Source organism: Sus scrofa, chromosome 7 (assembly GCF_054392235.1).
Source record: "Sus scrofa isolate SSC_HxYL_T2T_F1_AM1 chromosome 7, Sscrofa_HxYL_maternal_Yorkshire_Landrace_v2.0, whole genome shotgun sequence".
Classification (NCBI taxonomy): domain Eukaryota; kingdom Metazoa; phylum Chordata; class Mammalia; order Artiodactyla; family Suidae; genus Sus; species Sus scrofa.
The window spans coordinates 136,646,149-136,660,444 of NC_139389.1; the positions used below are offsets into that span (position 1 = coordinate 136,646,149).

At 69.3% G+C, this 14,296-nt stretch overlaps 2 protein-coding genes across 2 annotated transcripts; both read left to right on the forward strand.

The window, feature by feature from the left end:
• The first annotated feature begins 230 nt into the window (after positions 1 to 230).
• CRIP2 (cysteine rich protein 2) lies at positions 231 to 5,284 on the forward strand. The gene is made up of 8 exons (XM_021081649.2): positions 231 to 325; positions 3,252 to 3,346; positions 3,428 to 3,485; positions 3,760 to 3,900; positions 3,973 to 4,041; positions 4,136 to 4,230; positions 4,512 to 4,569; positions 4,646 to 5,284. Exons 1-8 carry the CDS (start codon positions 283 to 285, stop codon positions 4,711 to 4,713), a joined length of 627 nt encoding a protein of 208 aa, XP_020937308.1. The 5' UTR covers positions 231 to 282; the 3' UTR covers positions 4,714 to 5,284.
• Positions 5,285 to 12,133: 6,849 nt separating this feature from the next.
• On the forward strand, positions 12,134 to 13,669 carry CRIP1 (cysteine rich protein 1). The gene is made up of 5 exons (XM_021081650.2): positions 12,134 to 12,226; positions 13,088 to 13,182; positions 13,263 to 13,320; positions 13,399 to 13,445; positions 13,554 to 13,669. The coding sequence occupies exons 1-4, from the start codon at positions 12,187 to 12,189 to the stop codon at positions 13,437 to 13,439; spliced, it is 234 nt and encodes a 77-aa protein (XP_020937309.1). The 5' UTR covers positions 12,134 to 12,186; the 3' UTR covers positions 13,440 to 13,445; positions 13,554 to 13,669.
• Positions 13,670 to 14,296: the final 627 nt, after the last annotated feature.

A 14,296-nucleotide genomic window follows, 5' to 3' on the forward strand; every position in this document is an offset into this window, starting at 1 on the left:
GAAACGGGCGAGGAGCGGGCGGGCCTGGGTAGAGGGCACCTCGCGCGCGCGGCCGGGGGAGGCCGAGCGGGTCTCGCCCGACCCCCCGTCCGCCCCAGCAGGTGCGCCCCCGCCCCCGCGGCGTCCGGGGCTCCCAGACCCGAGGGCGGGCTCCCGACGCCCCGCCCCGGCCGCGGAGCCAATGGGTGCGCGGACAGCCCGGCAGGCGGGGAGGGCGCGGCGGCGGCGGCAGCGCGGAGACGGGCGCGGGCGGAGGACGCGGGCTGACTGTGCGCGCCGACCATGGCCTCCAAGTGCCCCAAGTGCGACAAGACCGTGTACTTCGGTGAGTGGTCGGCCGGGCCAGCGCCGCGCCGCCCTTCGCGGCCCGCTCCCTGCTGCAGGGCCGCGCGCCCCCATCGCCACTTGGCGAGCACAGGGCCACCGCCCCAGGATGCGCGGCCCCGATCTGGCTCGCCGCGCTGCCCACGCGGGTGCGGCCAGAAGGGGGTGCGGCGACGAGCTGGGGGCAGCCGCACCCGAACCCCGAAGCGGCCGGTCGGGGGCTCGAGGCCGGGCGGGCGGGGGCGCGTGGTTGCCCACCCCCCCACGCCCCCGGGATGAGGCCGGGCTTGGGGAGCGCTCAGGTTCGCGGGCGCGCATCGCGATCCTCCCGGGGCGTGCGGAACCGGGCGGGGTCGGGCGGGGTCGGGCCGGGGCAGCAAGCTCGCGGCTCCTCGCGAGCCCTTTCTCACAGCTCCGAGTCCTGCCTCCCCGCGGACACGTGGCCAGGCCGGCGCGGCCCCGACCCGTGACCCCGAACTCCCACCCCGACCTCTGCCCAAGCCAGGCTGGGCCTGATCTGGGCTCTGCCTAGACTCAGTCCATGTGGGGGCGACCTTGGCCTCTACCTCCTGCGTGTGCCAACGCGCTCCATTCCTTGGCATAAGTTCCCCAGGACTTTCCCGCGGGTGGGGGGGGGTGACAAACGAGTCCCCACAAGCATGAGAGGATGCTGGAGCCCAGGTGGCCAGGCCCCTGCTTCCTCAAGGTCAGAACAGGCACCGAGGTCTCAGGGTAGGAGGGGTTGTCTCTGTCAGGACACCACCTGGATCATGTCGTGTGTCCCCCCCCCCCCCGGCACTGCTCACCCTGTCTCTGGCGCTCCCACCCTGTTGCCTGGCTCACTCGCCCCCCCTCCCTCATTCTGGCTGATCCCCCCTCCCCCCGACTTTGCCAAGGCGGTGGCGGAGTCCCTGCCCACCCAGCCTCCCACCAACGCCCCCACAGACAGACTTAGTGGCAGAAGCCAGGATGGCCAGAAAGGCAGGGACAGACGGGGGACCCTTCTATTGTCATCCTAGGGGCAGTGGTCAGGGTCTGGGATGGGGACGGGCTGAGGGGAAGATGGCCACTTGGCCTCCAAGCTGACCAGAGGGAGGAGGCAGACGTTGTTTGCTGTTCCCAGAGGGGAGGGACCCGATTGGGCCTGGAGAGCTTCTGGCCTGGCTGGAAGCCGAGGGGCTTCCGGCTGCCTCCCAGGAGCCCGCCCAGCTCTCAGTGCCCGTCCCAGATGGGGCTCATCCCTCTAAGACTCAGAGTGGGGGCCAGTTCCAGGGCCCTCCTGCTAGCCCCACGGCTCACAACTGTGGCTCCAGACAGGCCAGCTCAGGACTGGGCTGACAGTTCCATGGACAACCCGGAAAAGCGCTTCTGCCTGCTTGGGCGGCTGCTGGCTCCCAGCAGAAAACAAAGGCGGCTCAGACCCGGCTGGCTTCTGTCCTGGTCTGGAGGCGCTGGTGGAGGAAGGGGCTCGGGAGGGGCCAGGGTCTGGCCCACTTCCAGTCAGGCTGCATCCCAGCAGTCAGCACCCCAGAACCTGGGCCAGGCGCTGAGGGACCTCAGGATGCTGACTCTTCGTGTCCCCAACAACTGTGCAGCCGAGCGGGAGCCGGTTCCCTTCCAGGCTATTAGACGCAATCGATTCTGCCTTCCCAGCGTGCCCGCTGACCTGCCCAGCGGGTGCGCGGGTCATTCCCCTGCCCTCGCGGCCACATCCTAAAGGCCGGCCAGTGCAGAGTGGTTCTGGCAGCCCTGAGCTGCGGAGGAGAACTGGGAGAGGACGCCAGGCTGGCATGGGATCCGAGCCCGCCTTGTGCTCAGCCAGCTCCCGTCTGCCCTGGTATGGACAAGGGGGGAGGCCTGGCCAGCCTATGTCCCAGCCTCCTTGGATGGATTGTCCAGAAGGATCTAAGCCCATGCTGCCCCCAGGAAGGGGGTGGTGGGTGGGGATCCTGAAGGCGACCCCTGGCCTGGCCAGGCCCAGCAGGTTCCACCTGGGCCGTCGGCAACTAGCACCCAGGGCCCCGAGACTGGGCCATCAGGAGGTTCTCACTGCCCTCCGGCAGCAGCCACGGGCCTCCCGGGGCTGGGACGTCCTGGCCAGGCCCTCTCTCCCTGCTCTGCCGGGACCCAGGGGAGGCCTGGCCCAGGCAAAGACCTCTCAGTGAGGGAGACCAGAAGAGCCCCTGGTCCTCAGCCTCCTTGGGGGGCGTAGCCAGATCCCGCCAGGGTGGAGGGGCCCAGCCCTCCTGACCCCTGCTCCCTGATGCCTCTGGCGGGGCCCTTTCCACTGGGGCCCTTTCCACTGGGGCCCTTTCCACTGCGAGGAATCCCAGCCCGCTGGCTCGGCCTTTCTTCCTGCCCTGGCCTCCGCCCTTTTCCTGCCGAGCTCCCCTGGGGAAGTCTGGCTTCCGTCCATTGGGAGGCGGCTCGGCAGTCCCAGCGTGGAGCGGGGCGGGGGTGGGGGGGCAGGGAGGGCCCCCGACCTGACCCTCAGCAGCTGGTCTCAGACCCTGGGCGCCAAAGCAGCAGCCGGAGGTGGGAGGAGGGGAGCTCAGAGCTTAGGGCCGGGAAGCCAAATATAGCCAGGAGGGCCTCCGGTGGCACGGCCTCTGCACGGGGGTCGGGGGCTCTGCCAACTCCCCTAGGGCCTGATAGGAGGGGCCACGTGTGAGGAGGCCGGCGTGGGGCGGAGGGCCAGGTGTGAGCGCCAGGGTCTGAGGGAGCCGGAGCGGGGCACATGGAGGCCACAGGGCCCTGGGCCGGGACCCGGGGGTAGGTGCCCGAGGCCCTGAGGAAGAGCAGGGCCCGAGGCGCTCAAGGTGGCCCTGGTGTGCCAGGGCTGGGGGCGTGGGGAGGACAGCGGGGCAGCGGCAGCCGAGCTCCGGAGGGCAGCCGGGCGCTGGCCCTGACCTGCCCTCCTGTCCCAGCTGAGAAGGTGAGCTCCCTGGGCAAGGACTGGCACAGATTCTGCCTCAGGTGCGAACACTGCAGCAAGACGCTGACGCCCGGGGGCCATGCCGAGGTGAGCCCTCCCCCGGGCAGGGAGGGGGGCCAAGGATCCAGGCCGGGGCGCCGCCCTCACCCCCTGCCCCTCTCTGCCTAGCACGACGGGAAGCCCTTCTGCCACAAGCCCTGCTATGCCACGCTGTTCGGACCCAAAGGTGAGCCTGTGCCTGGCCCTGGCCCTGGGAGGGGTGGCCAGCGTGGACCCCCCACCGAGCACAGACTGGGGGCCGGCAGGACGCTGGGGGGGCTGTGGGCTCCCCGCACCCCCTCTCCCCTTGCCCAGCCCCTCCCGCCCTTGGCCCACTGGTGCCCTCTGGGTCGGGGGTCCTGACCCCTCAGTGGGCTGCGGAGGGCACTTTTCCGAGAGGTTGGGAGGTGGCCCTGAGGGCCGGCTGGTGGGAAAGGCCTACAGAGCCCGCCGCCCGACAGGGGTGAATATCGGTGGAGCCGGGTCCTACATCTACGAGAAGCCCTCTGCAGAGAGACCTCAGGTCACTGGCCCCATCGAGGTCCCCGTGGCCCGAGCTGAGGAGCGGAAGGCCGGCGGCCCCCCTAAGGGGCCCAGCAAAGGTGGGCTGGGCTCCTGTCTGGGGGAGGGCGGCACAGAGGCTCTGTTGGGGCCTGACACGTCCTCCCTCCCAGCCTCCAGCGTCACCACGTTCACCGGGGAGCCCAACATGTGTCCTCGCTGCAACAAGAGGGTCTATTTCGGTGAGTGACTCCGGCCACCCCGTCCTGTGCGGTGGGGGGCGGCCTCCCCCCGGGGGGGCAGTTGCTGGGCATCACCCTCGCTCCCTGTTCCCAGCCGAGAAAGTGACGTCTCTGGGCAAGGACTGGCACCGGCCGTGCCTGCGCTGCGAGCGCTGCGGGAAGACTCTCACCCCGGGCGGGCACGCGGAGGTGAGGCCAGGCCGGGGGCGGCCGGCGGGAAGGGGGAGGGCGGCGCGGGGCGGGGCGCGCTGCCCCCTGGCGGCCAGGCCGGGGCCTGCATGGGCGCGGAGGCTCGGTGGGCGGCGCTGTCGGCGCTGCCGTCCCCCCCAACTCCCTCCCAGGTGGGCAGCGGGCCTGGCCGAGGCTTTGGCAGCTGGAGGCTCAGGCGGACGGGCGCCTGGACCGGGAGGAAGTCGCCGGGGGAGCGAGGCCCACGGCCCCCGGCCTCACCGCCCCTGTCCTGTTCCTAGCACGACGGCCAGCCCTACTGCCACAAGCCCTGCTACGGAATACTCTTCGGACCCAAGGGTGAGTGTGGCCAGGAGGGTCGGGATGTGCCCATCCCCCTCCCCGCTTCCTACCACCCTCGCGTCTCTCTCTGCAGGAGTGAACACCGGAGCCGTGGGCAGCTACATCTATGACAAGGACCCCGAGGGCAAAGTTCAGCCCTAGGCCCCCAGCCCCCTCTGCGGGCCTCGGGCCCATCCGCGCAGGCCCCTGGCCCAGGGCCCACCGCTTGGCTCTGTGGGGGAGCGGCCCCCGCCCAGTCCCAGCTCAGCACCCATCCGTTGGCGGCGGCGGCGCCCGGGTGTGGAGAGGAGGAAGCCCGCTGCACCAACTCCAGGGCCTGCCCACCCACCCCTTTTCTCTGGGTGTGTCTGCCCTTGTGTCCCCAGCCGACCCTTACCCTCTTTTGTGTCCTCCCGGCCCCCCGTGTGCCCATGTCTGCGTCTCCTGGCCCCACATGCCCCCGTGTGTCCCTTGGTCCTGGGTGGGCCTTCCTGAGCGGGCCGCCCCACTCGCCCCTCCTGCTGCCCCGTTCCTGCCCCACAGTGTTATTTATGCCTCCCTGGCCGGTGACAGGCACGGTCTCGCCCCTCACAGTGTTCCCAAGTGGAGGGCGGCCTGCCTGGAGCCCTCTGCCCGTCTCCCACGCTGCCACGCCAGCACCCGCCCCTCACCCTCACATGGTTCACACTCAGCTGCGGGACTTCTGCTGCCAATAAAGGGTTTGAGGATCGCAGGTCCCAGCACTGAGTCTGTGGCTGTGGGATGGACTTGGATCCAAGGTGGTGTCCCTTCGTCCCGTCCACGGATGCTCCCGACACCCCTGGGCCCAGCTTCTGAGGCTGATGGCAGGCAGGGAGGCTCGGGTTTGGGCTGGTTTAGGCCGCGGTGCCAACACTGCGTTGGGGTGGGGCCCTGAGAGGAAAGAGACTGGATGAAGGGGGGGCATCGGGGGAGGGGTCCTGGTCCCCAGACCTGGGCACCCACACCAGGAGGTGCCTGGATCCTTCAGAGACCCGGGAAAGAGAGCAGAGGACAGGAGTCGTGGAAGAGAGAGGGTCAGATGACCAGAGGAGGCCCCCCCCCCCACCCGGCAGGGGGAGCGGCCAGGGAAGGAGGAGCCTGGAATTGCAGAGGGCTTTGGCGGGGAGGTGACCAGCTTGCCTCGGCGCTGGGGAGGCCAGGACAGCCTGCGGGCCTAGGTGCTCCTGCCTGACCAGCGTTCCTGCGTCTGGGTTTGCAGTGCGGAAGGCGTCCCCTCAGGGGCCGTCCTGAGCCCCTCTGAGCAGCCCCCTTGCCGGCTGCCTTGGCTTTATCTGCCGCTCCCGGGCATCCCACCAGGGGGCGCCCCTTCTCGCCCACTCTGGGCGCTGGGGCGGGGTCCTTGCCGATCTCCCCTCGACCGCGCAGCCCCGCTCCGGAGCGCTCCCAGCACCACACCCTCAGATGCCTCGCCCACCGCCCTCCGGGAGCCGGGAGCAGACGGGCCTGGTTACTTATGGGCCCATGTCCCCAGCACCGTGGGCGCCTGGATCCGTATGTGCCCTGCTCCCCGGGGCCAGCTTGCCGCACCCCAGGCCTTGGCACAGGCCCCTCCCCGGCGCAGCCTCCAGTCCACTGGCGCAGACACAGCTGAGCCTGGACGCCGAGCCCATTGTCCTTCGAGCAGCCATCCGTGTCCCAGGGGTGGAGCGGCCGGCTCCAGTGCCCGGTGTCCGCTTGCCTGGCCGCCCTCCTCCTGGCCAGCCCAGGCGCCCGGCATGGGCTGCAGCGTCTCCCGGCACCGGGCCGGCTCCGAGAATGCAGCCAGGAGGTGCAGGCGGGTTGTGCTGCCCTGCGGGTAGGAGGCGCTGGAGCAGGCGCCCGGGGGTCACCCAGTCCCCGCGCCAGGCAGAGGGGAGTTTCGGGCGAGTAAAAGTACAAGGCGGCGCTCAGAGGAGGGCCTGGGCGATTCCCCTCCCCGCTCCCCCTCCCTCCCGCCAGGCCGAGGCTCCTAAGTTGGGGGGTCGTTTGGGGGAGAACGCAGACTTCCCTGAGCATCCCCAGGCCCGCCCTTGCTGAGGGCTCCCAGTGTCGGATGGGAAATTCCTGCCCTGCGGCCGGTGAGGGGCTGCCCGGAGGCTGCCCCGAGCGCAGCCCGGCGCCTCCCTCGGGAGGCTAGGGTGGAAACTACCCCTGGGGGTCGATGTGGCGTGCGGAGCTCCCTACCCCGACACCCGGCCAGGGCCGGGGCCTATTCCGGGGGGGGGGGGCCTGGGGGAGGGGTGGCGAGGTCTCCTGGGGGAGGATCGCCCCGTCCCCGCCTGGAACGCAGTGCCCTCCCGCCCTCCGGTCTGGCCCGGGGAGGCGCGTTCCATTTCCTGCGTGAGGAGGGTGCCGCGCCTCCGTGTTTGTGTCGAGGGGTTGTCGTGGAAACCGGGGCGGGGCAGCTACCAGCGGTCTCTGCGCGGTCGCTGGGTGTCGCCGGTGGGGGCCGCGCGCTGCCGGGGTTTCCTCGGTGACACCAGCTCCAGGAAGCCTCCCCACAAGCCAGGTGTTTCCTCGGGCGCCCCCGCGAGACTCAAGGGAGGCGGGAATGGGCGCCTGGGCCCGGGTGTGCGGTCTTCCCCACCTCCCCTGCCTGCCCTCCACCACCCACCCGCCACCCCTTTCCCAGCCAGTGAGGCGGCCCCGAAATGCCATCTAACCATCCCTCCACCCTCCAGAACCCCAGGGCTGGGCATAGCAGCGCCCGGCCTCCTCCGCCATCTTGCGTCCCGGCCGCACCCCACTTCCTGGCCAGGACCCTCCAAGCCCCACCTTGCACCCCACCTCTGACATGGGCCCTGGCCGCTACCCTGACCCCTGCAGGCATCTCTGAGGCATCGGCTCTGGCTGCAGCTCCCTCTGCCTCCACTTCCTGAGGCCCAGGATCCTCTGACCCTGGCCCTAGACCCTCAGCCCTGCTCCCTCCCAGCCCTGCCTGGCTTCCCCTGGGCCAGGGACACCCCCTCTCCCTGCCCTAGGGAGGGCAGCCCCCCCCTCCCCCGGCCACTGCTGGAGGCTCTGAGGACCCCGCCCAGCTCAGGCTGCCCTTCCCGAACTTCTTCAGGGCTGAAGGAACATGGCTTTTCTCCTGTCCCAGGTCCACGCACCTGCGCACTGGCCACTGGCTGTGACCCCCCCCGGGGGGGGGGGCGAGGGTCAAGAAATCACCTAGTGCCTGTGACCGTGACTCTGGGCCACTGGGGGTTGGGCTAGGCAAGGACTCGCAGGAGACCAGGGCGGCCAGGGGTGGACTGTGCATTTTCTCTCGCCTGCTGGCCCGCTGGCTGCAGGGGTGGGTTTGGGGCCCTGAGGCTGGACTGGTGAGGCTGGGATTTGAGGCGGTTCCCGGATTCTTGGGATCCAGGCTCGGCCTGGGGCTGGTAGGGGGAGGGCAGGAGCAGCCCACCTGGCCGAAGGAGTTCAAGGTCATCCACGCCCCACCCCCAACCCCCAGCACCTCAGAGGAGAGGAGCCTCCGCCCGAGGCCAGCTGAGGCCTGGCGGGCAGATCAAAGCCCATCCGGGTAAAGCCGTCCAGCCCCTTCCCCGGCCTCGCCCCCCCCCCGGGGGGCGGGGGCAGGACCTTGGGGCAGACAGGGGTCCTGAGAGACAAGCTGCTAAAAATAGGCCATGGGAATGTCTGCATGCTTGTGACTCAGCGGGTCCTGGGGGAAGGGCAGGGAGGGGTGTCCTCCCCCTGGCCGGCTCCGCACTTGTCCCGGAGCATGTGTGGGCCCCTCAGGGCCTTCAGGTGCGGGAACACTGGACAGGCCTGCCTCCAGGCAAGGGACAGCCTTCCACCTGTCCACAATGAGGAGGGGGCCTGGGGATGGGGGCACTGGGTGGGGGCTAGTCCCAGGACGATAGGGAAAGGCCTGAGGCAAGTGCCGGCCTGTGGAGTGGTGGGGGGCGGGGAGGGGCAGCACTCCCTCCGCCCCCGAGGGGCCGAACTTGCCCTGCTACGGGCACTGGATTTCTCAGTGGTCACTGGGGCCCAGCCCTGCCTTCACGGGTTCTGCCGGTGCCAGGGGCCTAAGCAAGCCCTGTCCTGAGGCCCCATCCAGAGTTCTGCGGCAGGGCGGGGACCTGCCCGGTTCCTGCCTGGGTCTCCAGCTGAGCCTGGGCAGGGCTTGAGCAGGCCACGAAGAGGGTGCGGGAGGGTGCAGGGCGGGGGTGACCTTGGCGGGACAGCCAGAACCCCATGGTGGCCTCCCCCAGGGCCGGGCCTGGGTGCCCTCACACTTCCTTGATGCTGAGTGGATATTCTGGGCCCAGAGGCAGCCTGGGGCAAGGAGCTGTCCTGGCCACTCTGTCCCTGACACCCCAGACGCAGCCCTGGTGCCTCCGGCCTTTGCTGGGAGGAAGAGCTGTGGGCGGAGGTGCTGACAGCACCGGGGGCTGCACCGTGCAGAGGAAGGCCTATCGCTCTATCTTCCATGTGTTCCTGCAACAAATGCCACCAGCGCCCCAAAAGAGTAAGGCAAGGGTGGAGGGCCAGGCAGGGCGGGGCTGTGGTCTCTGTCGGGTTGACCTTGGGGCAGGTCAGGGCCCCTCCCCGACAAGTGCATCTGGGCAGTTAAGCTGACGGAAGCCAGAATCCTGCACCCAGCCAAGCCTCAGAGGGCAGCGAGCCTGGCCGTAGGGAGGAAGAAGATGCCCTCCCGGCACAGCCCCCTGACTGAGGGAGGGGCACAGCTTGAGGGGTCCCCACGACCATGGGCAGCATGGGCAGACAGGACAGGTAGGGAGCTGGGGGTTAGAGGGACAGGCCAGTCTGTGGCTGAAGCTTTGGCAAGGTTCCAGGGGGAGAGAGAGAGAGAGGAAGAGGGAGTGTGTGTGTGTGTGTGTGTGTGTGTGTGTGTGTATGTGTGTGTGTTGAGTGTCTGGAAAAACTGTGCTATGTACCAACCAGAGGGCAACACCCATGGCTCTTGGCCCCCTTGGCATCCTCCCCGCCAGCACTGTGGCCATGGCAACGGCAATAACAGCAGAGAAGGCCAGGAAGAGACTCATCACCCTGCTTTTCAAGGGGGGGTCTCAGCCCCCTCACCCGCTGGGTTTGGAGGGGGTGTGGGTTTGGAGTCCCCGTGTGGCAGGCAGGGCCATCCCCGGGGCCAGGTGAGTGGAGAGGAGGACAAGCCTGGCTCACTGCCCCACCTGCCCAGAGCCCGGGGCGGGCTGGACCGAAGCCTGGAAGGCAGCTGCTCTGAGTAAGGCCTCATGCACCCCAAGATACCCAGATGGACCTGCCCGTGCACAGGCATGCCTGCAGGCACACCAGCACAGCCACACCCTCAGGCGCTGGGACACACCCGTGCGCATCCTGCAACCTGCCGGTCACTGCACCTCTCGGGCACGTTGTCCTGGTGGAGTTGACCTCTGCCCAGCACACCCCCTCGGGGCAGCCTTCTCAGCGAGTTGCAAGGCGGTGTGTGCAAAGGTGTGTGGCCTGAGCCCCGGGATCCACTGTGACAGATCCCCACCTGCCCTGCCCCAGCCCCCCTGCACCCCCAGGGGTCTTGGCCCTTCATCCCCTCTGGCTGCTTCTGTCTGTCTGCGTATCTGTCCCTGGCTGTGCCTGCGTCTTCGCGCGCCCTGTTCCCCCCTCTCCCGACCCGGGCTTTCCGTCCTCCTGCCTCTCTCTGAATCATGCACCAGTACCACCCTCTGTTCCTGGCCTGGTCTGGCCGCATCAGGCACAGGCCAAGGAGACACCATGGGCCGGGCCGGGTGGGGGAGGTTGTGCTGGTGGTCTCAGTTTCAGAAATCACGCTGCAGTGCTTCCGTGCGGCGGCTGAGGCTTCAGGGCCAGAGTAGGCTGGCATGGATGTGAGGAGACTGGGAGTCCCACCAGTGCAGGGCGTGAACCCCCCCAAAGGGCAGTGAGGGGGCAGCCAGGCCCTGAGGGATCCCAGAGAAGGGTTCGAGCAGAACAGGCTTGCCAAGCCCCAGTGGAGGGGGTCCCAGGGAGGTGGGGACGACTCGGGAGGAGGCCTGGGGGGGCAGGACATGGGTGTGAGGGGACTGGGTGTGGCCCCCTCACTCCTGAACCCTGGCACCTCTCACCCCAGCCCAGCCCAGGCCCAGGGGTGCTGAGCTGGAGGCAGCCGGGCCCAAGAGGGGCCCTGACGCTGGGTGGGTGGGCTTCAGGAAGGGAGAGGTGGGGGTCGCTGTGCAGTCAGGACTGAAAGCCTTCGGGGGCGGGGGGGGGGGGGAACCAGGAGCTCCCGGGCCCTGTCGGAACGTGGTCTCCAGCACCCTCTGTGGGGACCGGGCCTGGACAGGCCCAGCCTGGACGTTTTGTTTTTCAAGAGGAGTGTGCGGAGGGGCGGGGAGGACTCTGGTGAAGGTGGGGGGCAGGGTGCAGAGTGCTGGGAACTGGGCTCTGGTAAAGCCAAGAAACAGAGTGCGGTGTGGGGGGCACAGCGGAGCAGGGAGGTAAAGGGTCCGAGAGAGGGAGGTGGCCTGGGTGCCTGTGACCAGGAGGGTTGGGCCACGCAGTGCGGGAGCTGGCAGGGATGTTCCAGGGGGCCAGGAGACCCGACCCCACCCAGGCCACCACCACCGCCTGGGCTAAGGGGCAGATGCGGAGGCCTCCACTCCCTCTGCTGGTGGGCGCAGGCTGGCCCAGGACCCCGGAGCCCCTCGGCGCCAAGCCCCCAGGCCTTCCCCTGTCCCAGGGCGGGTGTGGTCCACGGTCTCTGGCTGGCACCAGGGAGGCGCGCCGCCCCGCGTTCCTTGGAAAGCGAACTCGACGCGCTCTGCACTCGCGCGCTTCCCGCAGAGATAAGGACCCCTCCCCTCGCCGCCCCCGCCCCTCCGAGAGGGCCTGGGCCTTGCCGCACCCGGCTCCACCTGCAGCGCCCTCAGCCTCCGCAGCTTCGGAGGCGGCGGGCATCTTGCGAATTCCCCGGGGCGATCGGAGGGACCTCGCGGGGCCGCCTGGGGCACGCTGGGGTGCGGCCCGAGGAGACCCGGACAGCCCTCGGGGTGGGGGCCTGGGGCGATACCCTCCTGGCCCCGCTTGTGATGAAGGTCAAGGGGAGTTTTGGGGGGAGGGCTACCGGCTGACACTCCCTTGGCCCGTGTCCCCAACCCTCTATCTGGGGAAGGGCCTGGCCGGGAAGGGGTCTGCGTGCTACTTTGCATCTATCTGCATTGTGGAGCTGGCCGGTCTCCTCCTCGGCTCCGATGTATCTGGTGATGGGAGTGGGGTGCTCCCTTCTGTTCCTGGGGAGCCCCCTGCTCCAGATCCTGAACCCCAAGGCTCCAGAGTCCGGGGCAAAGTGCAGGGTGCCTCCGGGCGCTCCAGTCCCGCCCCTTCAGTGAGTTCCCGAGGATCCCCTGAGCTACTCCCTGCCGTACTGCACGCTGTCGTCGGACAGGCCTGGGTGCTGCCCCAAGGCGGGGGTGGACCAGCTGACCTTTCTCGGGCCTTTGGCTTGGGGCCAAGGCCTCCAGGTCCAAGTCCCAGACTCAGGGGGCGGGGCGCTGGGGGCGGGTCCCAAGGGGGCGGGGTCCTGGGGTCCTTGAAAGGCGCGGACCCGCGGGACCCACCCAGTCCCGCGCTCGTCCGCTCCCGCCCCGCCACCCGTCCCGGACCGGCGCCGCCATGCCCAAGTGCCCCAAGTGCAACAAGGAGGTATACTTTGGTGAGTGCGCCCCACTCCCGCCCGCCCGCGCTCCAACCGCGATGCTCCGCGCCGCCCCACCCGGAAGCGCGGCCCAGGGTCCAACCCGTGGGGCCGCTCAGGTGGGCCGGGGGCGCGGGGGGACCCTGGGCACAGGCTCGGAGCGACGCCTCAGGCTGTACGCGGCCGCCTGGGTGTGCGGGTCGGGAGCTCTGCTTTGGACGGCCCTCCGTCTCTGCGCCCCGCCGTCTCTCCGGGTCCCACTGGGTCTCCCGGTTTCCGGGTCTCCTCGACTCTGGGTCTCTTGTCCGTGGGTTTCGCTCACCCGCCTCCTCTGGGTGCGCCCTGGGCGGGGACCCCGCCGGGTGGGAAGGAACGCCGGGCCCCTCCCCGGGCTAAGTAGAAACAGACGCGGAAACGGGCGCCCCGAGCGCGATCCCAGCGCGATCCCAGGCGCACTCAGATCCCAGGCGCACTCAGATCCCGGGCGCCGCCTTCCTGCCCCGGGCTCCGGGGGCCCACCCAGGGGAGTGCAGGAGGGAGTGGGAAGTCCGAGCAGAGGCGGAGGGCCTAACCCGGGGTCAGCTCCAGACCCCAAATCCGCTAGCCGCCTCCTCCACCACCCCCCCTCCAAGCCCCCAGGGGCCCACCCAGGACCAGGGCCCACCCAGCTTGTTTGCCTGGATTGGCTAGGGACTGGAGGTGTCACCCCTCACCCTTGGGGCACAGGTGCCAGCTGAGGCTCTGGGTGGGCCGCCAGGCCTGGGTGGGCGCGGCCTTGAGCAGAGGTGGCCAGAGAAGGAGGTGTGTGAGCTGGTGAGTGTGCCATGTGTCCCCAAAGCAGGATCCCACTTCACGGGGGCCTTGTCTGTACCTCCGCAGCTGAGCGGGTGACCTCCCTGGGGAAGGACTGGCACCGGCCTTGCCTGAAGTGTGAGAAATGTGGAAAGACGCTGACCTCGGGGGGCCATGCCGAGGTGAGTAGGGCCTAGGGGGGGCGGGGCACCAGGGCAGAGGGGGGACAGGCCCTCACTCACGGCGGCACTTCTCTCTGCAGCATGAGGGCAAGCCCTACTGCAACCACCCCTGCTACGCGGCCATGTTCGGACCCAAAGGTATGCTCCCCACCGCCTCCCACCCAGACCCCCCCCCCAGGCCCGCCCCCTCTAACCTGCCCACTACTCTCTCGGCAGGCTTTGGACGCGGTGGAGCCGAGAGTCACACCTTCAAGTAAACCCAGGTGCGCTCCCCATCTGCCTCATGCCACCCTGCTCCGCTGGCCCTGAGGACCGGGTCCCCCACACCGAGCGAGCTCTCACCACTCACTGGGCCTGTTTCTCTCGCACAGGTTTTGGAGACCTCATCCCTGGCTGCCCGCCAGGCCACTGCCCGTCTAGGCTGATGGCAGGCCTTCTCCACAGGCACCTGTAGACCCCGTGCCCTCAATAAACGGAACACTCGGAAGCCCTGCTTATGTGTGTGTGTGTCACCCGGGCAACCGTGCAGAGCCCTTGCTTGCTCCTCCGGCTGCAGCCAGCCTTGCCGTCCCTGCCCAGCTCGGGGCTGGGGTGCTCTGTGGGGGGACTGCCATCCTGGACAGGCCCTCGGCCAGCCCTGCGATGCCCAGCCCTCCTCTGCGGTGCTGGGATGCGTGAGCCGGAACTCAAAGCCACAGGGTGAATCTGCCGAGCTGGTTCCGTTTTTGAGAAGCTTTGCTGGGGAGCCTGGCCTGCCCTACCCACTTCCTGCTGCTCTACCCGTGACCCCCGTTCCCCATCCCTACAGCACTCTGCTGGTGCAGCCAGGACACCACCCCCCTCATCTGCCCCGGCCCTGTGCCCAGGGCCTAGTAAGTGGCTGGGGACTTGGAGGACTGGCTGTGCAGCGACGGCTAGGGGCTCTCTGGAAACCCCATGTCAATTCGGGCAGCAGCTGCAGACTGGGCCACCCGCAGAGCCCTCTCCGCCCTCCCCCAACTGGCCACTCACACGCAGGCCCTAGCAGAGGGCCACCACCCCAGGCTTGGCTGATCTAAAGAGCCCAGAGGGGTCATCTCAGCCTTGCATGTGGCCTTGGCCCTGCCCCACGGCC

Coding starts and splice junctions, on each gene's coding strand:
- CRIP2 (XM_021081649.2), top strand. CDS start 283: ATGGCCTCCAAGTGCCCCAAGTGCGACAAGACCGTGTACTTCG. Junction 3,486..3,759: donor CACGCTGTTCGGACCCAAAG/GTGAGCCTGTGC, acceptor GCCGCCCGACAG/GGGTGAATATCGGTGGAGCC. Junction 4,042..4,135: donor CAACAAGAGGGTCTATTTCG/GTGAGTGACTCC, acceptor CCCTGTTCCCAG/CCGAGAAAGTGACGTCTCTG.
- CRIP1 (XM_021081650.2), top strand. CDS start 12,187: ATGCCCAAGTGCCCCAAGTGCAACAAGGAGGTATACTTTG. Junction 12,227..13,087: donor CAACAAGGAGGTATACTTTG/GTGAGTGCGCCC, acceptor GTACCTCCGCAG/CTGAGCGGGTGACCTCCCTG. Junction 13,321..13,398: donor GGCCATGTTCGGACCCAAAG/GTATGCTCCCCA, acceptor CTCTCTCGGCAG/GCTTTGGACGCGGTGGAGCC.